Genomic DNA, 27,114 nt, shown 5'->3' with positions numbered 1-27,114 from the left:
AGGTCAGAAAGCTGCACGAGGCCTCTAGAAACCCCCGCGGGATCGGCAGATGCAGACAGCAAGCCTGGGCCTCTTTCACTGCCCTCTCCCACCTGGAAGAGGGGGCAAGCAGAGGGAGGACCTGCCTGAGTCCCTCAACAACCTCTTTACCCTTCCACCAGCCCGTTGGCACTCACTGCCCCCGCGCCGCCCCGCCCCAGTTCTTCCTTGCCCAGCACTTGGAAGGCTGTGGGCTGTGCCATCGGCTGCCTGGCATCCAGCTCCCCGCGGACCAGGACCAGGATGCAGCTCAGCCTGGCCTGCACCGTGATTCACTTCTCTCCATGAGCCCCCCATCCCTCGCCCGGTGCACAGCAGATGCTCCAAACTCGCTAGAAACATACAGGGAGGTCTCCAGGGGCCCTGGAAAGCCCAGTCCTCCACCGCCCACAATGTCCATTTTAGCAAACAGCTGTGTCCTCCTCCCCCCCACCGCCCCTCAAAAAACCTTTATAGTCTCTCAAAGATCATAAGAAAAACACATTACTAGGTGCTGGGTTTCAAAGTCCACAAGGGCTCCAAGAGGCCCTACTCGCCAGCTCCAGTTGCCTTTTCTCATGGGGAAGATCCAGGGGCCTCAGATCAGACGTGGGATTACCGCCACCCAAGATGGTGTCCTTGGCATCTCTCTCTGGCCTCTCTCTCTGGCCTCCCTGGCTGGCCTCCCGGCAGGTCCCACCTCCTGCCATCCCAGGTTCCAAGACTGGCCCTGAGCTCTCAGGCACCCCCCATGGTGAGAGGAGCTGACCAGGCAGCCACCTGCCAAGTGTAGACCCATTGCCCAAGACATAGCCTTGGGCGATGGGCCTGCACTTGCAGACAACGGGCACCCTGATTTCCTGGGAATCCCCCTCCTCCGCCACCCTCCACCGGCCAGGGCAGGATTAGGACCGCAGCCAGCAGGAAGAGCCGTGGCCCATCCCAGCAAGAAGCCAGGGGCCAGGGTGATAGAGGAACCAGAGGGGCAGAGCACAGCCCTCCCAACTCAGCTCCAAGTGGGTGGGAGAGTTACATGCAAAAAGAATACTGCAGAGCATCCAGGGCAGAGAGGGCCGGCCGGACTGGGAGGGCCGGGTGGAAGTTGTTTAATCAATAAGCAATTTAAAAGAACAGTGAGAAAAATTTTTTTAGTTTTTCTAATTAAAAAAAAAACACTGAGGAGGTCCTTAATTTTAATATAAATTAAAATATAAGACTGTGGTGACTAAAAGAGTGCAGTACTGGAGAGAACAATGACATTTTTCCGTCATGACCTGGCAGTATGCGTCAAGATGTAAAATGTATAAGACCTTGGACTCCGCTTCTTTCACTTCTAGGAAAGACCTTAACACAAAGGAAGTGCCCAGGCCATGTGCGAGATGTGCCCAGGAGGGTCCACCCAGTGTGGTTTATGACACAGTACTGCAGCCACTCAAAAGGTTGATGTAGATATAGATTTATTTTAAAAGACGGTGGTTCACTGTTTGTGTAAAGCAGAAAGTTACAAAACAGGACAGTAAGAGCAATACTGGTTTCTTTTGCTTTTGCTTGATGCATTTTAAAGTCAACATGTTTTACTTTTTACGTTTATAGTCAGAAAGGAGAAGAAGGATGTGTCATTTTGAGGGGGAGAGGCAATACAGTTCATTGCTGACTCACTAGAAGAAAACGCAACAAAAACATCTGGGGTGGTAGGATGAGGGTGACTTTGACTTTTATTTCTTAATCATTTTCCACCTTTCTAAAAGTTTCTATGATAAATATATTACTTTTATTTTAATTAAAAATACAAGGTACACTTTTCTGCACCTCACATGTTGCCCTCAGAGAGGTCACTGGAGCGCAGAGCTGCTCCCCACTCCGCGGCCCGAGAGCTCGGATTGCGGGCACCAGTATGGATGCGGATCTGACCCTCTCCCTTCTGCTGATGAACACATTATTGTTGCCAGGTTTTTTTCTACTGCAAACAATGCTGTAAGGATAATCCCTGTATGTCCACCATTTCTGACCCACGTGAGATACATTGATAGTTGTGGAGTCACAGGTCAAAGGGCAAATTTGATAGAAAACTCCCAATTGCCCTCCCCAGTGTGGGTCCCGGTTTACACTCACCCGGGCGGTTCTTGACTCATGACTCCTTGTCCAGATGAGGCTCAATATACAGCAGGTGCCCGACAGGCAGCTAGCCAATGAATATCACCAGTGAAAATACCGCATTATAGCGGGTTATGTTTTTGTTTGGTTTTGATAAATTTATTTATTTTATTTTTATTTATTTTTGGCTGCATTGGGTCCTCGCTGCTGCGCGCCAGCCCTCTCCAGTTGCAGCGAGCGGCGGCCACTCCTCGCTGCGGTGCACAGGCCTCTCATTGCGGTGGCCTCTCCCGTTGCGGAGCACAGGCTCTAGGCGCGTGGGCTCAGTAGTTGTGGCTCGCGGGCTCTAGAGCACAGGCTCAGTAGTTGTGGCACACGGGTTTAGTTGCTCCGCGTCATGTGGGATCTTCCCGGACCAGGCCTCGAACCCGTGTCCCCTGCGTTGGCAGGCGGATTCTTAACCACTACGCCACCAGGGAAGCCCCAACGGGTTATGTTTTTAAAAGGAAGTAAATGAAAATGTAAGGCAAGACAAAAGGTAAAACAGAGTAAAGCAGAAAAAAAAAGACAGTGATAGGAGGACAGCTGCATGGAAAAGAGAAATGGAAATGGAGACACTGGGGCCCACTTGCCAAAACAGACAGGGGTCTGCAGGTAAAAGGGGTTCTAGAGACCGACCAGGAGATCGACAAGCCGAGCCACCCCGAGCAAGACGACAACGCAGTCACGGCCCGTCCGGGACCTTTCAGAACAGGGTCTCCCAAGGGGGTACTCATCCCTTACACGGTTTCTGTTTATTTTTAATCCAAGATAAATAAGCAACTTTAGCTTTTGTTTCTACACAGACTGACCACGGGTGGGCCTGGACCAGGCCTGCAAGCCAGCTGGTCACCAGTCACCGCAGGTGACCACGGGGCTCCGGATGTCCTGCACATACACATTCACTCATACTCCAGCAGACTGGGAGCCAGTGCAGACAGGGGTTTACACACGACGTGGAGTACACGGGACCAAAGCAAAGCTCGCAAAATGGACAGTTGCTTAACAACTGTCTGGGCAAGGAAATCCCAGAATGAAGAGCACAGATGCCAACAAAGGCCAGAGCTGCCCTTCTCACCACCTGCTGCCTCAACCAGCACCGGCGGAAAATCACTAAGGATGGAGTCAGGGCTGAGTGACTGGCCAGAACGATTCAAAACAAAGAAAACTATGTGAAACACAGACGTCCAGCCACTGTCAGTAATGATGAATCCCAGCAAAAGGGTATTTTGTGTCTTGAGAAAGTATATAAAGTGTGTGCTAGAGATAATAGGAAGTGGTAACTATTAGCAAGACATTTTTAAATAATGGTTATTCCATTTTTACTTCTTTAAAATTGTTTTTCTTTGTTCTATAATATATGTGTTAGAAAAACAGTATATGTATATAATTTTTGAATGAATGGAGATACAAATTAAAAAAAATTTTTTTCCTAATAGGGTCCACAATCAAAAAAGTTTAAAGAACTCTGTTTAGAACAGCCTTGAAAAGGTGGCCACACCTTCGCTGTCCCTTTGCACCGTAGATGCTTGGGTGTCCCCCCTCAGGGTCTACTTCCCCCCAGGCACTGAGCAGTCAGGGCGAGCACTTTTGGGGGAGGAGGGCAGGGTGCTGTCCCACCCTTCCCCTCCCCCCATCAGAGCATCTCCTACGACCAACCCCACTCTTCACAGGAAGAAACCCCAGCTCAGAGAGGTCCTGCCCAGAATAGCACTGTGAGGAGGTGAGCAAGCTGGGATTCAGAAATGGGACTTCTCCAAATAGCCTTCTTTTTTTTTTTTTTTTTTTTTTTTTTTATGCGTTACGCGGGCCTCTCACTGTTGTGGCCTCTCCCGTTGCGGAGGACAGGCTCCGGACGCGCAGGCTCAGCGGCCATGGCTCACGGGCCCAGCCGCTCCGCGGCATGTGGGATCTTCCCAGACCGGGGCACGAACCCGTGTCCCCCGCATCGGCAGGCGGACTCTCAACCACTGCGCCACGAGGGAAGCCCCCAAATAGCCTTCTTTTAACCCAAGCGCCCCAGGGGTCAAGCTGTTGACAAATGGATGTGGGGGAACCCTAAGACTGTTCTCTAATTCTCAGGACAGGTCTTCATGGCTTTGATTTTTCAGTTAACTAGTAGTCTCTAATTTTTAACCTTTTATGATGGAAAATAAAAGCCTATACAAAAGGAGAGGAAATAATATCATTACACCCTTCACCTACCTTAAACAATTAACAACTCCTCTGGCCAATCCTGTTTCCTCTTTCACCCCACCAGCTCCACTGGTTTATTATGAAGGAAATCCCAGATCTTATCTGTAAACATCTGTAACTTTTACCCAAGCATTTTGGTGAGTATCTCTAAAAGTTAAGGACCCTTTAAAAAAACAAAACCACAATAGTATCATCACACCCAAACATATAATTCCTTAAGACCATCAACAGTCAGCGCTCTAACTTCCCCAATTTTCTTGTAATTTTTTTTTTTACATCTAACTAATTTTTACATGTTTTTTTTTTTCTGATTGTGGTAACAAAAGTAGAAAGAAGGAAATTAAGATCACTTTTAATCCTACCTTCCAAAGATAAGTACTGGTAACTGCTTGTTTTCTTTGGTCTTTTAAAATTAACATACATAGATAAAATATTATATATTTTCTCCACAAATTGGATCATAATGTAAATAGTTTTATACTCCGTTTTTTTTTTTTTTTTTTTAATGTTGAGCCTTCTTTTAATTTATTTATTTTTATTTTTGGCTGTGTTGGGTCTTCGTTTCTGTGTGAGGGCTTTCTCTACTTGTGGCAAGCGGGGGCCACTCTTCATCACGGTGCGCGGGCCTCTCACAGTCGTGGCCTCTCTTGTTGCGGAGCACAGGCTCCAGACGCGCAGGCTCAGTAGTTGTGGCTCATGGACCTAGTTGCTCCGCGGCATGTGGGATCTTCCCAGACCAGGGCTCGAACCTGTGTCCCCTGCATTGGCAGGCAGATTCTCAACCACTGTGCCACCAGGGAAGCCCTTGTACTCCGTTTTTTAAATACTTTGCATTCTTTGTATTTGCCCGTGTCACAGAAATATTTGTAAAAACTGAATGGCCTGATAATATTTCATTGCACACATGTGTACATAATCTCAAGCCCCATTGGGCTCTTAAACTGTGCCCTTCCCCTTCTTCTGCCAATATGAAAATCCTCGTAATAAATATATTTGGATCTATCTCCATGTCCTTAAGATAGATTTCTAGAAGGGGAATACCTGGGTCAAAGGAGAGGGTTTTTTGTTTTCTTTTTTAAGTTTCTTAAGTTATCTAAGGAGTGAGCTCAGACCAACTGCTGGTGTCTTGGTCCTCAGAGATGTGGAAACCTCTCCTGGAGGACACTGCCAGGGATGGTGCGGAGGGTGGGGAGGAACACAGAGAACTAGAGCTACATTACACAGTGGAAAGAAATAAAGTGCAGAGAAGACGCTGGCCCGGCTGACATGCCTGTGAGCGGAGGAAGGCACCACCAGCCTCCTTTTGACTTTGGACCCTTCCAGCAAACTGCTTCTCTCTCTTTCCACCCATCCTCTGGTCTCAGGAGCTCCCCTGGCCTTTCCCCCTGGAATCCCAGCTCCTGGCCATCTGGCCTCCCACCCCAGCCCCCGCCCCCAAGGAGAAGCCCCTTCCTCACCACTCCCCGCAGCACCACTCACAGACTCAGCACACTTACTGCCTTCAGAGGCATCTGCTCTTTTGGATCTGTTTGTGCAACCAGCTAATAATCTACGGGCAAATCAACCTAAAAACTGGACCACTGTCAATGAGCCCACATGTTGCATGTTATTCATGAAGATATAACAGGAAATTCTCTTAAATGTTAACATCAAGATAACATTAAGTCTGGGACTAGTTTTCTCCTGAACTAACCTAGTAATCCTATCCCCCGTCACAAAAAAAAAAGGTTTTTTGTTCTGTTTCCATTGGTGAAGCCCAGTTGGTTCCTGGTAATCATACACGTTTCCAAATAATTTGTAAACTATTAAAATCATTCTAGACCTTGATATCAAAATCTGAAGGAGAAAAGAAAAAAAAAACCCTAAAGAAGGAGAAAAACTGCAGCAACATTGCCGGTGATGTAAGACGCTTATACTGGTTGTCTGAAGGAGAAGCAGGAAACGGGGAGGGAGAGGGTGAGATAATTACTTGCTACGTTCAAATTTGCTCGCCTAAACTGAAATATTAGTTAAAAGAGGGAAAAGGACTCAATTATTAGGCAATTATTTTTCCTGCCACAACAAACAAGCAAACAAAAACCTAACAGGGACACCTTGTAATAATATCTTCCTCAATGTTTTTTTTAATGGCAGAACAAATACTTATAGGCCTATCTCATGAACGTAGATGTCAAAATTCTAAACAAAGGTATTGGCAAGTCAAATCCAATGACGCGTAAAAAGAATACATCACGGCTAAGTCAGGTTTATTCCAGTTATACAAATATTTAAGGGTTAACGTTCAAAAATCAATCAGTATAATTCAGAAAAAAAGGAGATTAATCATTCAATCATCTCAGCAGATATTTAAACAAGAATGCCCACTGTCACCAGGTCAATATGATCCTATATGTCCTAGGCAGTGAAAAAGGCAAGAACAAGATATAAAATGTATAAAGTTTAGCAGTAAATAAATAAAATTGCCATTATTCATAAGCAACATAATTATATGTGTAAAAAAGCCAAAAGAATCTAAAATAAACTATTTGAATTAAATATTGTTTGGCAAGGTCAATGAATTCAGAGTCACTATACAAAAATTAACTACATTTCTCTATCCTTGTGAACATATCTAGTCTCCAACCCTAGTTCCTGTCACAGAGCTTCCAAAACCCTTGGATTTCCTGAGTGACAGGAGTGCCTTTGTGATGTTAATAAGACGACTCTAGGGAATTCCCTGGCGGTCCAGTGGTTAAGACCCCGGGCCCTCACTGCTGAGGGCCCGGATTCGCTCCCTGGTCGGAGAACTAAGATCCCACAAGTTTCGGGGAGGAGCCCAAAAAAAAAAATAATAATGTTGATGACTCTAGGTGGGACCCTAGAGAGAGACTGGAGACGGGTCACCAGTTAAACTGAAGAGGGCACAAAAGGCCCTACCTCCAGGGAAGGCCAATGGCTTAATCAAGCATATGCTAAGGAAGTCCTGATGATAAAAACTCTGGATCCCAAAGCTCAGTGGAGCGTCCAGGTTGGTGAACACACCGATGTACCAGGAGGGTGACACACTCTGGCTCCAGAGAGAGAGGGCATGGAAGCTCCCTGTCCCTCAGACAGACCCCATCCTAGGTACATTCTTTAAAATAAAACTGTAATCGTCAGTGTAGCACTTTCCTGAGTTCTGTGAGCCATTCTAGCGAATTATCAAACCTGAGGGGGAATCATGAAAACCCCTGAGTGTATAGCCACTTGGTCAGATGTACACAGGTGGAGGGGACCCCACTTGAGGCTGGCATCTGAGGTGAGAGCCGTCTCTGGAGGACTGAGCCCCTACACCCATGGGGACTGATGCTAATGCCAGGTGATTGGCACCAGAACTGAACTGCAATACACCCTGGTTGGAACAATCTGTAACAAACAAATGAAAAATAAAACTTTAAAGACACTGCTTAAAATCACCAAATACCTAGCAATAAATCAAGAAAAGAAGTGTAAGACTTCTACACAGAAAATGACTATATTATTGAAAGAAATTAAGAGAGCATGAACTAATGGAGGGGTAACCATGTCTGTAGACTGGAAGATTCATTACTATAAAGATGTCAAGTCTTCAAGTTATCTATAGTCAATGCAATTCCATAAAATTCCCAGGCAAAAAAGGTTAAGAATAGTCAAGACAATCTTGAAGAGCAAAGAACAAAGTATTGAACATTATCAGGTACCAAAGCTTACTGTAAAAGTACTGCAATTATGTCAATGCAGTATTGGAACAAGGAAAAATAAAAAGACCAATGGAAGAGGGTCCAGACCTACAGATATACCATGGTTCAGTGAGGAAAGGACAGTCCTTTCAATGAGTTCTACTGAAGTAGTTGGACATCCATATGGATTTTTAAAAAAAAGAATCTTGACCTGTAACACATCAAAAACAAAAATAGGGCTTCCCTGGTGGCGCAGTGGTTGAGGGTCCGCCTGCCGATGCAGGGCACACGGGTTCATGCCCCGGTCCAGGAAGATCCCGCGTACCGCGAGCGGCTGGGCCCATGAGCCATGGCTGCTGGGCCTGTGCGTCCGTAGCCTGTGCTCCGCTGTGGGTCCAGAAAGATCCCACATGCCGTGAGTGGCTGGGCCCGTGAGCCATGGCCTCTGGGCCTGCGTGTTCCGCGGCGGGAGGGGCCGCAACAGTGAAAGGCCCGCATACCGCAAAAATAAATAAATAAATAAACAATAAAAATAAATTCCGGAAGGATTATAGATCGCTAAGGTAAACAATACAGCTTCCAGAAGATAACACAGGATTCTAGCTTCCTGACTTTCATATAGGCAAAGAATCTTCAACTGGGAATCAAAAGCACTAACCACCACAATGGATGATAAGCAGAAGAGAACGTGCTCAGCATCATTAGTCACTAGGGAAATCTATATTAAAATCACAATGAGATACTACCACACACCTACCTGATGGGTTAACTAAAATAAAATAAATAAAGAGCCAACAATACCAGAGTTGTGAGCATAGGAGTGGAAACAGCTACAAGCACTTTGGAAAACTGTCTCCTCTATGCCTATACGATGCTCTAGCATTTCTACTCCCAGACATATTCCCAGCAGAACTGGCTACATATAGTCACCAGAAGACATGCCAAGAGTGTTCTTAGTGGCATTATTTGTAAGACTCTCAAAGTGGAAACAATCCAAACGTCCACCAACAGTACCATGGTGGTGTGTTTCTATCATGCAATACTATACAGCAACGAAAAGAGAATGAACTACAGCTACAAGCAACATGCGTGAAGTTCATAACCTTAATGTTGAGCAGAAGGACCCGGACGTAAGAGTATATACTATACGATTCACTTATAAAAGTTCAGAAACAGAAAAAATTGACCCATGATGATTTGGGGGGCAGGGGCAGTAACTGGGAGGGTGTGCAGGGGGCTTCTAAGATATTGATAATGTTCTATTTCTTGAGCTAAGAGGTATTTACACAAGGGTGCTCCTTTGTGAAAACTAGCAAGCTGAATACTTATGATTTAAGCACTTTGCTTCAACAGAAACTTTACTTTAAAACAAATCTAGGAGCTTCCCTGCTGGCACAGTGGTTAAGAATCCGTCTGTCAATGCAGTGGACACAGGTTCAAGCCCTGATCCAGGAAGACCCCACATGCCGCGGAGCAACTAAGCTCATGTACCACAACTACTGAGCCTGCACTCTAGAGCCCGCGAGCCACAACTACTGAGCCCGTGTGCCACAACTACTGAAATCCGTGCACCTAGAGCCCGTGCTCTGCAACACGAGAAGCCACCATAATGAGAAGCACGCGCACCGCAACGAAGAGTAGCCCCCGCTCGCCGCAACTAGAGAAAGCCCACGCGCAGCAACGAAGACCCAATGCAGCCAAAAATAAATAAATTATAAAAAATAGAACAAATCTAGGTCGTTGCCTAAAGTGAGAGGTTGGGCAAAACAGGTGAAGGTGGTCAAAAGGTATAAATTTCCAGTTATAAGTCCTTAAAATGGGGGGGAAGGGGGAAGGGGGAGGGGGGAAGGGGGAGGGGAGGGGTTTTAAATAAGTCCTGGGGATGTAATGTACAGCATGAGCACTATAGTAAATAGTTAATAAATAATATGTATTCTCTATTTGAAAGTTGCTAAGAGAGTAGACCTTAAAAGTTCTCATCACAAGAAAAAAATTTTTGTAACTATGTGTGGTGATGGATGTTAACTAGACTTACCACAATGACCGCTTCACAACATACACATACAGCAAATCATTTTGTTTTACACCTGAAACTGATATAATGTAATGTCAATTATATCTCAATTTTTTAAAATGTAGAACTGACAGTAAATTTTCTAGCCTGGGGTTACTGGAATATCCCAATCTTCTGGTCTCTTTCTCAATACCTACAACCCCCCTGAGAAGTGACACAGAACAGCAGTCAAGGGCTTGGCCCGTGGAGGGGAGCAGTCTGGGGTGGCCACTTAGCTGTCATGTGGCTGAGAATGAAAGATTCTCAGCCTCTCTGAGCCTCAGTTTCCTGTCTACAGTGCCTGAATTCAGTATTCAACAAAGGCTAACCATTCGTGAAGGCACTTCTTCCTTCTTTAACGATCCCTGCTCTACCCTCTTCCACAGGTTGGGTCTGGGGCATTTCTGGGGAGACTGGGCCTCTTGGGGAGCCTCAGTCCCTTGGATCCCCCTCTTGTTCCTGTTGCTTTTCTATCACAGCGTCTTGCCTCCCTAACTGGGGCACCAGGGAGGACAGGTGACTGGTGGATCCTGAGATGAAAGAACCCACATAGAGGCGCAGCTGGTAAATGTGGCCACGCTCCATTCCCAGACATCTCCCCAGAGCAGCGACCCCCAGGCTGTGCTTCTGCAGTGAGACCACAAAGGCGCTGGCCATCAGGACGGCTGCCTGAACTTTTCCCAATGTGTGGGAAACAAATAACTGAATGAGGAGCATCTCCTCAGTTTTAAGTTACTTTTCTGGACATTTTTTTCTTAAGCTCTGGCTTCTCTGTTACCCTTAACGTACATGCTAGGGTCCAGATAAGATGCCACCTGAATTAGCGTGCAATTGTATAGCAGGCTCTTTTGACCTCAATGTATTCATAATTCCAAGAAAGACACCACGCCCAGACAGTGGGGCAGCTGCCACCCAAGCCAGTACGTGAGAACCACCGTGGCCCAAGTGGCTGTCAACACCAATGGGGGTAGCTTTTGGATCGTAATAACAATAATTTTTAAAACAGCTGACATTTATTGCACGACAACATGGTACCAGGCGCTGAGCTGAGCCCCGTACGTGCCCTACCTCATTCTGTCCTCCCCACAACCTCCGGGTTGGGTGCTGTCATTCATGTGGATGACCAAATCACCAGCCACCAAAGAGAAATTTCTCTGAGCCCAAAAGTCAGTCACTATTTTGAGCCTTTTACAAAATGAACTCCACTGCACAAGCGTTTGCTCCCTTTTTAAACTTACTCTCGACAAAGTTTGATGAGAGACGGACGTACATTTAAAGCAGGACTCTAGGTGACTGCATATGTGCGCGCGCGCTTGTGTGTGTGTGTGTGTGTGTGTGTGTGTGTGTGAGAGGAGAGGGAGCGCCCGCCTGGAATGGATAAATCTATGTGTCTGTCTGCCGGTGGGTGTGGGTAACAGTGTGTAAAAGGATGCCTGAGTGTGTGTGGGATTGAGCTTGCCTGTGTGTGAGTGGGTAGGTGGGTGTGTATGTGTGCATGTATGTGTGTGCACGTGTGGACGTGGGTGTGTGTGGGTGTGGATGTAGGTGTGGGGTCATGTGTGTGAGTGTGTGGATGTGGGTGTTTGTGGGTGTCAATATAGGTGTGGGGTCGTGTGTGTGTGTGTGGACGTGGGTGTTTGTGGGTGTGGATATAGGTGTGGGGTCGTGTGTGTGCGTGTGTGGACGTGGGTGTGTGTGGATGTAGGTGTGGGGTCATGTATGTGAGTGTGTGGACATGGGTGTTTGTGCGTGTGGATGTAGGTGTGGGGTCGTGTGTGTGTGTGTGCGTGTGGATGTGTGTGGGTGTGGATGTAGATTTGGGGTCGTGTGTGTGTGCGCGTGTGTGGATGTGGGTGTTTGTTGGTATGGATGTAGGTGTGGGAATGAGCCTGCCTGGGGCGGGGCAAGGGGTTGCGGGAGGGAGGCTTCGTTCCAACCAAGGCTCCTGGCTGCCAGCTGGCCAGAGACCAGGCGTTCCAGAGAGCCCGGTGAAACCAGTCTTTCGAGAACCCTGCCCAGGTCACGGTAAATAGGCCCTGCAGCAGGGAAGAGACTCTGGCTATAACGTCTGGGGAATGTTCCAGCAATCCTAGGTTTAAGCCCCAACGAAACAGGCTGGCGGCCACACACCCCAGCCCTCTGGGCTCACCTTGTCAGCCACAGAACGCAGCCCAGCCCTCAGTCTGTGGAAATCCTCCTAGACACTCCGCCTAAGAATCCCAGGGATAAAAAGGGATTTCACTTCTTATCAGAGGAGAAATCTGAAGAACCGATCTAAACTGTGTTCCAAAAAGCAGAGCACAAAATTGTACGTAGACAGTGATTTCAATGTGAAAACACGTAAGGGCAGCTAATGAGAGAGAGCATGGCTGTAAAAATGAAAATGATTTTGAGCCTGTTGTCTTGTTACAAGATTTTTTAAACTTTAAAAAAAAAAGATTAAATTTCTAAAAAGTTATCAAAGTAAATTAAAATATTAAAAGTGCTTCTTGGGGCTTCCCTGGTGGCGCAGTGGTTGAGACTCAGCCTGCCGATGCAGGGGACACGGGTTCGTGCCCCGGTCCGGGAAGATCCCACATGCCGCGGAGCGGCTGGGCCCGTGAGCCATGGCCGCTGAGCCTGCGCGTCCGGAGCCTGTGCTCCACAACGGGAGAGGCCACAGCAGCGAGAGGCCCGCGTACCGCAAAAAAAATAAATAAATAAAAGTGCTTCTTTCTAAGTCACAGGCTTCTGGATTGTTTGGTTTTGATTTCTGCCTGTTTTCAAAGGTTCTGATAATGATATGTAGGTCTTTTTAATTAACATTAAGGAAAAGAAATTCCATAATAAATGGAACAGGAATACAGTAAGTAGTCCAGAATCCAGTCTATGAAATGAGCCAGGAGTCCTTTCTGTAGCCACAAAGCCTTTTACAGATGGATGTCCTGGGACGCTCAGGTGTGATGAGAGGGGTAACCCGAGGTTCAGGACAGGAGAGCACCCTGTCATAGGGCAGCTGTGCCCAATGGCAGATGGAGGGGCTCGGAGAACAAGGGGAGAGGACTGGATCAAACGGCAGCACCAGGAAGCTGCTCTCTGTCCTCTTAACTGAGGGCCACCTAGGGCACCTCTAGGAAATTCCATAACCCTCACATACTCCTGGCAAGTTCTGCTGAGAAGTTCTTCAGAACTCAAAACTCACTAAGGCCAAAGGAAGGCAGAAAGAGAGAGCCAGCCCTAGGACAGCCAAGGCAAGCTGTCCCTCCCCACAGGCTAGGCTGAAGGAACCAGGGGGCTCCCCTAAAATCAATCACCAAGTCAGCGACAGAAGGGTCCGGTCCGCCCTCCCCCTCTAGGCACACTCCCCTCTTAGAGAGTGTCTGATAAACAGGCTTGCGGCCCCTGCCTTCGAGGAGACAGACTGGCAGGAAAACGTCATGCGAGGCACCATTCCTTTCCCTCAAGGATATCCTAGCTGTTCAGTTACCTGGTTCATCAGCAGGACAGCACTACCTCGGGAGACGGGCACACAGTGGTGGCACCTCCCAGCCCCTCTGGAAAGGACTGAGAGGCGGTCACATATGCAGAAGCAGTTTCCCCCAAAGTTGGGGCACCAAGGGCTGAGAAGCTCATTTCTCACCCTGTGGTCTTGTCCAAGTGCTCCCAGAACAAGAGGCACAGACAGGAAAAGTACTGTGTCTATTCCCCCTCGAAGATCCAGCTGAAATGTCAGATTTCTACTGACAAGACAAGCAAGGCTCTGGCTTCTGGAGGGTCCCCTGCTCCTATCCATTTCTCCTGCAGGACACAGGAGAAGTGTGGTTTTGTGTTTCTGTGCACTGTTTTCCATATTAAACATCTGTCCAGTACCTCCTGTCCTGACCAGAGAAGTCCAGGAAAACTCTAGAGCTGGTCTTTTGAATTAGAAATACAAGACTTTTGACAAGTAAAGATCTAAGAAGCTCTTATTAGGGCCTGGCCGTAAGGCAGAGCCTTCCAGTACACAAATAATAGCTTTAGGAAGAGATCTGTAAACAGAAGATGGGTGAGGGGCTCTCAGCTCTGGCTCCCCTATGGAAGCTGGCACACGGGCTGCACACACACCACACTGAAGAGAAAGTGAGCAGCAGCCTGGCCAGTGTTTTGTCAGTTGCCCCGCTGGCATCTCTGCCCCGACAGGCAGCTCCTGTCACTCGCTCAGATATACTTGCCCCGGGGGAATCTTCTTGAGATCAGATCACCAGCTCAGTTCAAGAGTGTTTCCAGGTGGAGCTGTCCGAGATCGGGTGTAGAGCTGCCTTCGCTCTCCACTCCGGAGGCCGCCCTCTCCCAGAACCTCATGACCACTGTCCCATTCCCACAGCCGGGCTCAGCACTCGCCCTATGCGACCTCCCCAGGAGGCTCCCCAAACCAGGCCTGCATGGCTCTTTCTCATCTCGCCAGAGAGCCGCTAGGGCCAGGCTTCTCCATGCCTCACACGCTCTGCCTGCTCTCAGTTGGCTCCCAAACCTTTCAGCCGGGTCCCCGCCTCACTCCCGAGCCCCACGAGGCACTTCCCCTGCATACCTGCCTGGATGGACCGCACCCTCGCGCTGCTTGGGGTGGTCCAGGGCCAGCGGCACGGGCGTCTTGTGAGAGCTTGTCAGAAAGGCAGACCCTTGGGCCGCACCCCAAACCCACTGAGTTCTCATCTGCGTTTGAACAGAATATCTAGGCAGTCGGACATTCTTTGAAGCGCCAGATGCTCCGGGTGCACACAATGCTGGGCACAGAAGTCGGATAAAGGGTGACACCATTATTATTTAGCACCACCCCTCCCTCCGCCCTCACCAAACTGGCTCTGCTCCCTCCTCTGCCCACTCCCGTCAAATGACAACATCAACTAGAATCCCAGGCAAAAACCTCAGATGTTCACAACTACTTCCCACCCCGACTAATTATCACTGGGCTCTGTCATTCTGACTGCAGAAGCGTCTGGAGGCCTAGGCCTTCCCGGGTCCCACCGCGCCTACCTGTCTCCCTGGTAGACAGCGGCTGCTGTGAACAGGGCTGTGTTAGTCCTCTGACTCCCAAAAGCTAGCACACGGTCTGACACACAGGCTTCCAAAAGTTAGATGTTTGTTGAACAAATGAAAAGAACAAGCAGGTGGAGGGAAATAAGATACTTAAGGTGCGCCAGACGGGAGGAACCCAAAGCAAATGCAAAAATTATGCAGTGTTCTGTCCAGCCTGTATAAAGTTGTTTCAGGAATAATATTAAGCAGGTGGGGAAAATGTGATGTGACATAGCTGGAAATATGGGAGGAGTTTTCGAGAAATTATTTCTAGCTTTTTCCCTCCAAAATATAACTCACGAACTGTCTATGAGGAGCGGTAATTGTCTATGAGGAGCGGTAACAGTCTATGAGGAGCGGTGCGAGGTTACCCCAGGGGTCAGTGACCAAAGACTAAAGAAGAGCTGAATGCCTGGGAGGGGCAGGAATGCCCCGGAGGGAGGGGGAGGGAGGGGCACAGCAGAAGCTGGAGGGTGGGTTTCAATGAGGGGCGGAGCTTCCAAACTCTCAAGTGGAGAGTTCATTCATTACTGTGCTTCCAGAGTCTGGGGGAGCATCTGTGGTGAAGGAAAAACACAGCAGGGCCAGGAGCAGCCCAGGGAAGCTTCGTTTTAAGATTTCGAGCTGTAGCCAAACTCAACCAAAACTCCCAGTACTGCGAACATTCTAGACGAGGTTTAAGTGGAAGGACCAAGGTTCAAATTGTAGGAACCTCTCAGTGGCCTCACAGCCCTCACCAATTAGCGGGTCTTACTCCTGAGGGCCTGCAGCACCAGGCCTGTGTCTTGCACATAGCACGGGGTTCAGTAAACAGTGACGGCTGCCTTGAGCTGGAAGGCAGAAGCGGCTGGGAAGCTGTCGCCTCGTTGCTTTGGTCCCTAGACGAAGCTCAGCGCCCCCAGGCCTGCAATGACTCTCTGAGCCTGTCTCTAAGTAGGAGTATATTCATGACTCCCATTAATGAGTGAAGCCATGTCAGCTCTTGATGGTCAAAGACGGCTTATTCACTGAGAACCTGAGGCACAGGGAAGGAGAACCAAGACTCCACACTCTGCTTCTCAGTCCCTGAACTGAACCTCTGATACATGTGTCACTGCAGGAGCACCTCCTGGCTTTCTCGGGGCAGCTGGAAATGTCAAGTCCCTGGATAACAGCACAACACACCCATTTTTCTTTAGCCCTTATCAGCTCGTCAAAATTCTAACACTTCTGGAATGCGGATAATTCTCTCTCAAACCTGACAGGTCATTCTTTCATTCAGTGACTTTTTATTGAGGTCTTACTATGTGCCAAGAACCATGTCACGTGCCAGGGATATATTGCTGAACAGAACTTAGAGCCCTGCCCTTTGGAACTTACATTCTAGTGGGAAGAGACAGACAATAAAAACAAAGTGAACTGGTAAATTGTACAGTTGTTAGAAAGTAGTATGAGAAAAAGAAAAATGAGCACAGGGTAGGTCTGGGTAGATCAGGAAGGTCAAGGTGGGAAGGGGGTTACAGTTTTAACTAGGATGACAGGAAGGCCTCACTGAGAAGGTGAAGTTGAAGCAGACCCAAGGGAGGGGAGAGTAAGCCATGCAAAGTCTGGGAAGAACATTCCTGCCTGAGGGAACAGCCAGGGCAAAGGCTCTAGGGTGGGAGTGTCCTCAAGGCCAGGAAGGCTAGCAGGGCTTGCCAGAGACAGCCATTCGCTCGTTGCTCATTCATCGTTTAACAAACATTTACTGTTAATTTCTTCACTAGCAACTGAGTGGAGAAAACACTAATAAGGCATGATCCCAACCCTCAAGGAGCTTATACTGCTGGTGGGTAAGGTGGAGATAAAATGACCTGAAAAGAGGATTTTACACCAGCAGCGGAAAGACTCTGGCAGAATTCAGGACCCTCACCCAACCTGGAGGTGCCAAAGAGTCCCCTGAGGCGCAGAAAAGACCCTCGGCTAGACTAGCAGGCACCCTGGCCCCGATTTTGGTGCTGCTGGCTGTGTTAACCTGGCTTGTTGGGTTTTCTTAGCTAAAAAAGGAGCCTTCCAAACACCAGATTTGTAAAGAAAACCCTTTACGTTGCAGGTGTACACTACGCGTTTGCCGCGTCCTGGAGGGCCTTAGACTGAAAAGGTAGATGCCAGATGGAAAGATCTGGCAGAGGTCACACTGCGGGGAGCCCAGCATGGCAACGAACAAGGAAGTGATGGTGTAACACCCCGGGTACGTTCACTCGGCGTGACCATCCCTCACACTTGCATCTCCAGGGCCTCACACTGCACAGGGCAGACCGTGCCTGTGTTTCCATGGAATTACCAGCACCCGCTCCAGGCCTCAGTCTCAGGCTGCAAGCCTGTTAAGGAGGAGAGTCCAGTGGACTAAAATGTGCATCTGTAGAGCCCCACTCAGCAGCGCTCTGGCCTGAGAGATGCTAGCTCTGCTTCCTCAGCTTCAGGAAGCGGTACTTTTTTTTTTTTTTGAGTCCAAAGGTGGCCCTGCCAAGACCCAGGAAGCTCCCACCCTGCTGATCAGGGGCTGAGAAGCCTGACCAAGCCAATCCATACAGGTTGGATCCAGATGTGGGCTGAACGATGCTTGTCGGGTGTGTCACCAGCAACAGTTCCAAAGACCATCGAGGTGGTAAGGTGGAAGCTGCCCTGGTGAGTCCTAACCCGGTTCCCGACCAAGCAACATGGGAGAGGTCCTCTGGGCCTCGAGGCTGCAGGGTGGGGTGGGGCACAAATCCTCAGTGCTCCTCCGTTCAGATTCCAAAGCTCCCCCCAGGCTGTGCCGTCACCACGGGTCCCTCTGCAGTGAGACGACCTTACTGGGCTGTCTCCCACTCAAGTCCTCCTCAGCTCTGACGCTGACATTCAGTCTTTCAAAATGAAAAAGGGAAGGTACCTGGCCCTGACCCTGACCCCAGCATCCTTGCCAGGCCAGCTCCTCCCAAACCCACTCCATCACCCACTGATCCAAGCCAGTTCAAGCTCTCCTCCACTCTCAGTTCCAGAAATGACTGAAAAGGGTCTGGGCGCTGGCTCCCAGCTAGAAGCTAAAAGCCCTCAGCCAGAGGGAGTTCCACCAATGGGAAACACAGCCAAGTCCCCAGGTTTAGAATAAGGTCCCTCCCCCTGTTCCTCCATTCCTTTATAAAGACCTTCCCTTTCTGCCTCCTCTCTCCCTTTGGCCTAGGAGGGTTTTACTCCATAATTGGTTTGTTTACTGTCACTCTGAAGGCTTTGGAGTGGCAGAGGTAGGAGAAAAGTTTTGTTGCAAGTAAGGAAAGGGGTGTGTGCCCTGAGCTCTGAGGCTGGTGAGTAAACCCTCCGAGTGTCTCTCTAACTACCTGAAAATTGGCCAAGAACCCATGTGAGAAAAAAACACAAGGCAATGCAAGGCCCGCTGAAGATTCCCAGCAGACCACAGGAGGGAAGCTTCTGTTTGGCGCCTGGGAAAGACAGAACAATAACCAAAACTTAATCGGCTTGCTTCTGCTAAATAGTCGAAAGCATTATTTGGCATTGCTCTGGGCGGGGAGCCAACTAGAGCCCTCCCAATTCAGCTTCTGTGGGCCAGGAGCTCCAGTGACACTGTTCCCCTGCTCCAAAACCTTCCAGAGCTCCAAGCTTCCAGTAGTCTGACTGCCCTGACTTTCAGGCTCTTCCTGAGGCCCCAGATGACTCAGTCTCTCCGCACTGACCAGTGACCAGCAGAGCCTGTACCCATAGGAACAGGACCACCTGCTGGGCCACAAGCACATCCTTTGCTCCCCAACTCAGCTTCTCTGCTCTAGGGGTTCCCTCTGCCTCAAGTACCAAGTGTCCCCACCTTTCAAGGCTCTCCTCAAATGTTCTCTCCCCTGTGAAGGCTTTCCCAGTTCACCGGCCCCTTCCCCACCCAACCCCTTCCCCACCCGACCCCAGTGAGACGTGCTTGTCCTAATCTCCACGCCCTGGTGTTGGCCTCTTCTGAGGCATTAGCTTCCCTCTGTCTGGCTCCCAGGTGGGTGAGTGTGTCTTGCTCTGCTTTGATTCACCTGAAGCGCAAAGCACGGTTCCTGGCAGACAGCAGATGCTTAAGAACTGTTTCTGCGGCCCTGAGTACCGTTCACCTCAGAGGCATAGGAGGTGCTGAGCAAAGGGACACAGAGTCACGCAAATGGAACGCTAAGATCAGCAGACACGAACCAGGCAAGGATACGCGCGACACCACAAAGAGTGAAGTGGGAGCTGCATCAGGTCTTACCCTTCTTGAACTCCTCCAGCATGGCATCCAGCTTGGTATCATGGAAGACGAAGTGCACTGGGTGGTTGTAGAAGCGGGTGATGGTCTTGAGGGGGGTGCAGTCATCAGGGTCCACGAAGGCCAAGTCTTTGACGTAGAGAATATCTACGATGTTGGATTGCTCGTCTTCATACACGGGGATGCGCGTGTAGCCGCTTTCCATAATCTCCGACATGGTGTTGAAGTCCAGGATGGCATCGTTCCGGATCATGAAGCAGTCCTGGAGCTGGGTCATGATATCCTCCACAGTTTTGGTCCGGAGTTCCAGGGCACCCTGGATCATGTTCAGCTCCTCTTTCACAAGGTCATTATAGGGCTCCGTCACCTTCAACATCTCCATCAGCTTCTCCCGATTGTAAACGGTGCGGATCTCCTGACCCAGGAAAAAGTCCAGGAGCTTGCTGATGGGGAAACTGAGGGGGAAGGTAAGTAGCATAAAGAATTTGGTGAGAATGATAGTGTTCGCACCCACAGCCAGCCCATGTCGGGAGCACAGGGCCTGAGGCACAATCTCCCCAAAGATGACAATGCCTATGGTGGAGAAGGCCACGGCCACCAGCCCAGACCCGATAAGGTTATCTACAAGGATGGTGAGGGAGGTGTTGACCAGCACGTTTCCCAGGAGCAGGGAGCAGAGCAAGTAGTTGCCCTTGCGTCGGATGGGCTCGATCTTGCGGGCATAGCGCCTCTCCTTCTGAGTGCCACAGTTCTGCACGATGCTCAGCTCCATGGGGTCCAGGGCCATAAGCCCCAGATTGAGGCCAGAAAATATGCCCGACAGCACTAGCAGCACCAAAATGAGGAGGATGTGCAGCCAGAGGGGCAGGAACCTCCCAGCCTCCTCCACCATGAAGAGCAGCGAGTCCTTGTCCGTCCACTTCTGCCAGGGTCCGTCCACGCCGGCGCGGGTGCACAGCGCATACAGCTTCATGTTCTCGCTCCTCCGGAGGAACTTAGTGAGCACCACCAGCATCCCGGACGTGTCCCCGCGGCTCACGTTGACCAGCTTCTGGACGACCAGGTCCTTGGTGAGCTCGGAGCAGCTGGTGGAGTTGTGGATGGTCTCGGCGTTGTCCACCTCGGTGAAGGAGATCAGGTTGCTGGAGAAGGAGCCCAGCCTCTGGCCGTACAGCCTCAGGTTCACCGTGCTGCCCTCGGACACGAAGATGATGCCATCCGAGTTCATCCCACACGATTTGTTGCAGCTCGCCAGCCTCAGGCCCAGGATCGCGCTCCGCTGGGGGTCGCCCTGGCCGCGGGCCCCCCGCGCCCACAGCAGCACCAGCAGCACCGGCGCCACCAGGAGGAGGCGCCCTCGGGCCGGCCCGCCCCCGCCCACCGGCGCCATGTTGCTCCGGCTCGGCCGCCGCAGCTCCCCGCGCCCCTCCGCGCAGCCCCTCTCACGCCGCCGATCCTGCCGCTCCGCCGCCGCCGAGCCAACTGCCCGGGCCGCCTGCCTGACGTCAGGTCAGCGCCCCGCCCGCCACGCCACGCCACGCCCCTCATTTGCATGGGAGGCCCCCGCCCCCTGGCGCGCGGCTCCAGCGCCCTCCCTTAAGGAGGTCCGGCATTTAAGGTGGGGCGGCGTGGGAGCGCGGGAGCCGCGGGCGAGCGCACGCCCCGCCCTTCTCCTTGCACGCCTTTCCGCTCTCTCGGTGGGTCCCTCTTTCCTCCTCCCCGACCTGCTCTCTCGACCACGTAGTTCCTCTTCCGCAGCCCAGACTGGGCTTGGTTGCTGGGCTCTTTTCCCTTCCCCAGAAATCTGCAGCTCGGGGCGGTGGCCCTTCTCTGCAAGAACCTCTCGGAAGCAGCACCGCGTTGTGCTCGGGTGAGAAAATTGATTTTCTGCTATGAAAAAAGAAAAGGAGAACCTGAGGGCATAGGCCTGAGGGAGGTCTTCAAGTCCACCGGCATTGTTTTGGAACTTCCGGGGGTTTTGCCCACCTTGTCCCAAGACCAGAAGTGGGTTCCCCAGGCCCAGGCCCGAGGTCTCCTTTCGGGGGCCAGTGGAGGGAAAATCTGGGGAACTGAAGCTGTAGGATGTACCCGCAGATAGAAGGGCCAGGGTCTGTCGTTTCCATTTAGGACACAAATATTGAGCACCTACTACAGTCATTTGTTCCAGACTCAAACAGTACAGCAGTGAATGAGCCAAAGTTCCTGCCCCCTGGAGTTAGCAGTCTAGGATAGAAAACCGGCAATAAACAAACACATACATAATATTTTTTTAATCTTCCCAACAACCCTAAGAGGTAGTGTTATTATTTCCATATTACAGATGAAGAAATTGAGTCTAGGCACAAATCAGAGTCCACCCCAGACTGTTATCTTAAGAGCAGGACTGTGTGACTTTGCGTAAGGCAAGTTAGAATGTCTCTCAGCCCCGTTTTCTTCATCTGTAAAATGGGGATAAGAATGATAACACAGCAGCATCCCACTAAGCTTGTGGGAACAGCTGGCCTAGGCACTGAACAGGACAGAACAACTCTGAATGTTCTTTGACTATGCAGCTGTTGTTGTTATTGTTGTTGCTGTTATTATATGCCCTGCGGGGACCAAACCCCTAACCCCAAATTGTGGTGACTGACCCTGGGGCAGCTGCCTGTGGAAACAAGCTGAGACGCGCAGCACCAGGCCCAGCCCTGAAATGACTGCTTCCTGGGCGGCCCTACCTCGATGTCAGTCGGCAACTATGAATTGAGCACCAAGCACTCGGTGTGGGGGGGAAAGACCAACCGCAGCTGCCATCCAGTTAGGGAGAAGGAGACAGACAGACAAACATCCTTATAATTACAGAGGTGTGCTGACAGGAGGATCGGGTACCAGGTTGACCACTGGGTCTTGGACCAAGTTTTTTCCCAGCCCTGGAGACAGAATCCATTTCACTGTCTCCCTGCAGAAACACTTGTGTTTATTTTTATTACGGTATACTGTTTGCCAATAAAAGCAACAATCAATACCAGCCGGAAGGAGACTATACAGAGAGGAACAATAATATAGTGTTTTAGGAGGAGGCCTGGTGGCAGAGACCTGATTCAACTAAGCCCTGTTAGCAGGGGTAGAGGATACTGTGTGCTAGGCCAGCCTGAAGCGACCCCTTGCAGATGCCTCACTTCATATTCCATAGTGAGTGTCCAGCCTGCCAGTTTTCCAGAAAACAGGAGACTCAGATGGGCACTGGCCAGCACAGAATAAAAGCAGAGGGAAAAAAAAAAAAAAAGCAGAGGGCTTCCCTGGCGGTGCAGTGGTTAAGAATCTGCCTGCCAATGCAAGGGACACTGGTTCGTGCCCTGGCCCAGGAAGACCCCACATGCCGTGGAGCAACTAAGCCCATGCACCACAACTACTGAGCCTGAGCTCTACGGCCCGCAAGCCACAACTACTGAGCCCACACGCCACAACTACTGAAGCCTGCGCGCCTAGAGCCTGTGCTCTACGACAAGAGAAGCCACGGCAATGAGAAGCCTGTGCACTGCAACGAAGAGTAGCCCCCACTTGCCACAACTAGAGAAAGCCCACGTGCATCAACGAAGACCCAACACAGCCAAAAGGAAAGAAAGAAAAGCAGAAAGCAGAACTTTTGACCAGCTGTTCCCTCCCATGTCCACTGACCAGCATGAGCCACCTACATCACCTCGGAGCAAGCCCAGCTCTCAGGGATGCTTCTGCCCTCATCTCTTTCCAGCCGGCTTTAGGACCAGTGCCCTCCCCTACAGTACTTAGAGAATTTCCCATTCTATTATCGACCCACTGGCTATTTTTATTTCGCCCTTTTCAGACTATCTGTACTCAGAAGCATTCTATGCATGCTCTGAGCCCAATGACAGAAGCCAGCAAAGGGAAGGAAATAATAAATTTTCAAGATACTTGGGTTAAAAATGCCAGCGCTGGTGAGGATTTGGTAGGAAAAATCAGTCTCTGATAAAGTTCATTTAATTACACCCATCCTGGGCTTCCCTGGTGGTACAGTGGTTAAGAATCCACCTGCCGGGCTTCCCTGGTGGCGCAGTGGTTGAGAGTCCGCCTGCCGATGCACAGGACATGGGTTCGTGCCCCGGTCCGGGAAGATCCCACATGCCGTGGAGCGGCTGGGCCCGTGAGCCATAGCTGCTGAGCCTGCGCGTCCGGAGCCTGTGCTCCGCAACGGGAGAGGCCACAACAGTGAGAGGCCTACGTACCGCAAAAAAAAAAAAAAAAAAAAAAAAAAAAGAATCCACCTGCCAATGCAGGGGACACAGGTTCGAGCCCTGGTCCGGGAAGATCCCACATGCCGCGGAGCAACTAAGCCCGTGTGCCACAACTACTGAGGCTGTGCTCTAGAGCCCGCGAACTACAACTACTGAGCCCACGTGCCACAACTAGTGAAGCCCGCGTGCCTAGAGCCCATGGTCCACAGCAAGAGAAGCCACCGCAATGAGAAATCCGCTCATCGCAACGAAGAGTAGCCCCTGCTCGCCGCAACTAGAGAAAGCCCGCGCGCAGCAACAAAGACCCAATGCAACCAAAAATAAATTAATTAATTTTAAAAAATTACACCCATCCATGATCATATTCACACCCATGATTAGGTGAATAGAGCAGATGCAATGAAGTAAAGAAAAGAAATTCCCCTTTCCATGCTACCCAGGCAGAGGTCCATACGGCCTTGTTCTGGGTGCCCATCGTAACTTAAAGGGAAGCTTTCACAATGTCCAGAATGCTTGATGCCCTGCAAATGAAGGAGGAGGCGTCATCTGTTACTAAATAGTTTATACAGTTAAGGAAAGAAGGGAGGGAGGGAGGGAGGAGGGGAAAGAAAGAAAAAGAAAGAAAGAATGAAAGGAAGGAAGAAAGAAGAAAGAAAGAAAGGGAGAAAGAAGGAAATTCTTCTTTGCCCTCCCAGGGCCTTCAGTCTGCAGGGGAGACAAGACTCCTTGGGTAATAGTTAAATGATACAACCCAGAAAGAGTCAGAGGAGGTATTTGAGATGCAGACTGGAGTCCACGTTCATTCTCTGCCTGGCATTTGTTCCTGGTTAGGGCATTAAACCTTTCCTCATCTGCAGAGTTGAGAAACTTCCCGCAGCGTGGTGGGGACATGTGGAGATGGAGGTGTATTAATGTACAAAGCAGGAAGCCTGGACCATGTCTGGCTCCTGTGAACGAGGCTGTAAGAACAGCAGAAAGTGATGTGCATGTGACAAGCCTCTCTCCTTTAGGGGGCAGACCTGTTCCTCTGCCTGGGGTAGAAGTCTTTACTCACCTGAGTTGCCTCCATTTGAAAGTAAGGAGTTTGGAGAAGGTCCTTCCCCAAGGGGTCCTGATACCTGACCCCCAAGCACCCGAAAGCACTGCATTCACTCCACTGGGCCTGATGGGTTCTTTCCGGGACCTATGGCAGCACGTCTACACTTCCCGTGGTTGAGCCCCCTCCTTTCTGGTCCTGTGTAGGGAGACAGCTTAAAAGGTTTATTGCCCTTTCTGTACCTGGCATTGAGCTGACACCGAGTATTCAGTGATGAACAAGATCCCGAATTAGTAACCTGGGATCTCCTTTCCCACTTCCTAGGCTGGGATCCTCCCAGCCTGGATTCTTAGCCCTTTTCAATCTCTGGGTCTCCACAATGGGGAGCTGTGGGCAGAGAAGCTGCCCATCTGCTGGTGGAGCTCAGAGCCTGAGGTCTGCCATGGCCCCAGGCTGGGCAGAGCCCTTGGGGGATGCCGTGGGCCTGGGCTGTGAGAGCCTGACTGGCAGCAGTGGGACACCTTTTCAGAGTGAGACACGGATCATCCTCAATACCTGCCATGGTCTTTTTCACCACTGTCTATAAGTCTATAGTAACCCTGAGCATTTGCGGGATACATCCATGCCATTTAATTATCTCAGGAGGGGGCTTGCCTGGTAGCGCAGTGGTTAAGAATCCACCTGCCAATGCAGGGGACACGGGTTCGAGCCCTTGTCCGGGAAAATCCCACATGCTGCGGAGCAACTAAGACCGTGCGCCACAACTACTGAGCCCGCGCGCCTGGAGCCCATGCTCCGCAACAAAAGAAGCCACCACAATGAGAAGCCCGTGCATGCACTGCAATGAAGAGTAGACCCCCTCGCCGCAACTAGAGAAAGCCGTCACGCAGTAACAAAGACCCAACGCAGCCAAAAATAAATAAAAATTTAAAAAAAATTTTCTCAGGAGGGAAGGAGCAAGCATGAGGTTAGCTGGATGCTGCCTTTTCTTTTTTTCCTTTGGCTGCACTGCACGGCACGCAGGATCATCTTAGTTCCCTGAACCGATGCCCCCTGCATTGGACGCACAGAATCCTAACCACTGGACCACCAGGGACGTCCCTGGATGCTGCCTTGACTCACATCCCAACGCAGGTCATCCCAGCGCGTGGGGACACGAGGACCCGGTGTGTGAGACAGATACTTCATTGAGCCAGAGAAGGGGATGAAAACATCAGGTCAGTGGATCCAGGCCAATAAAAGGATGTGCCTCTGAGAAGCAGTCAGATGCCAAAGCGGCAAGGGGAAGGAAGCATTTGTATTCACTGGCTAGGCTTCAAGGCTCCCACGGCCATAGGACAGGTTGTTCTCCTTTGGGACAGACTCACGGGAGGCAGGATGCCCCACCATGCGGGTTCAGGCACAGCTTTGGAGGCACGATGGGGGTGCTGGCTTGGCCACAGATTGCCTGTGTGACCTGGGACTCCGGGACATTCTTGAGTGCGGAGTGAGAGGATGTCTGGCCCATGGTAAGAGCTCAATACCATAACAATGATGGGAACGATGCAGCCAGGATTTTTAGAGGACACGCAAATGTCCTTAGCTCTGCTGTGTCTCTCTATCCAACTTCAGCCAGTCTTCTTGTCCTTCCCCTTCCCTTTCCTGTGGAGGAAGAAATCAATAGAGGATGATGGGGAAAACCAGAGGCTGAGGGGGAGATCACCGAGGACTGAACAAGACCATGTGTGGCCCCCTTGGGCCTCCGTGCGGAGGGAAGAAAGGAGGCTGGGGTTAGGGGAGGTCGAGCTGGTGGGGGGCAGGGGGGCTGGGGGTTACAGACAAGCTCTCAGGCTGCTGGGAGGGAGAGAAGCCTCTCATTCGGGATCAGAGAGACCTGACACCCTGCGAGCCCAGGCCTAGGGAAGCCCCTGCTGTTCCAGGGCCCCTGTGGGGAGCCCTGGGCAGCACTGGGTGTGAGAGAGGCCTGCCGGACCTAGGACTCTGCCCGCTCTCCTTCCTCCTGCTTCCCTCCCTGTCGGGTGCACTGGAACACCCTCCGTCCCCAGGACTGGCTACCTCAGCAAGCTTTTCCTTCTGCCTCCCAAAAGGGAAAGACCATTTTCTATTTTTTTTAATTAATTTATTAATTTACTTATTTATTTGTTTATTTATTTATTTACTTTTGGCTGCGTTGGGTCTTCGTTGCTGTACGTGGGCTTTCTCTAGTTGTGGCGAGCAGGGGCACTCTTTCTTGCGGTGCGTGGGCTTCTCATTGCGGTGGCTTCTCTTGCTGCAGAGCACGGACTCTAGGCGCGTGGGCTTCAGTAGTTGTGGCACGCAGGCTCAGTAGGTGTGGCGCACGGGCTTAGCTGCTCCACGGCATGTGGGATCTTGCCTGACCAGGGCTTGAACCCATGTCCCCTGCATTGGCAGGTGGATTCTTAACCACTGCGCCACCAGGGAAGTCTGACCCTTTTCTATTTTAACAGATTAACTGCTCATCGCTAGAAAAAAACTAAGAAGAGCAA

The 27,114-nt window shown here is 50.4% G+C and overlaps 1 protein-coding gene across 6 annotated transcripts in view; it reads right to left on the bottom strand.

Moving 5' to 3' along the window:
• The window catches only part of CNNM4 (cyclin and CBS domain divalent metal cation transport mediator 4), a 43,308-nt gene extending 22,488 nt beyond the window's left edge, over positions 1–20,820 (bottom strand). For all 6 annotated transcript variants that reach the window (XR_004352725.1, XR_004352726.1, XR_004352727.1 and 3 more), the window contains exon 1: positions 19,346–20,820. Coding sequence is in view for 2 of the 6 variants with exons in the window: in XM_032652315.1 (XP_032508206.1) it covers positions 19,346–20,732 (1,387 nt within the window). In the remaining 4 variants the exon portion in view is untranslated. The remainder of the gene's footprint in view (positions 1–19,345) is intronic.
• Between the last annotated feature and the right edge of the window lie 6,294 nt (positions 20,821–27,114).

This window comes from Phocoena sinus, chromosome 13 (genome assembly GCF_008692025.1).
Source record: "Phocoena sinus isolate mPhoSin1 chromosome 13, mPhoSin1.pri, whole genome shotgun sequence".
NCBI lineage: Eukaryota > Metazoa > Chordata > Mammalia > Artiodactyla > Phocoenidae > Phocoena > Phocoena sinus.
Note: the sequence above shows the minus strand (reverse complement) of the source record. Positions and strands in the feature narration are given on the sequence as shown.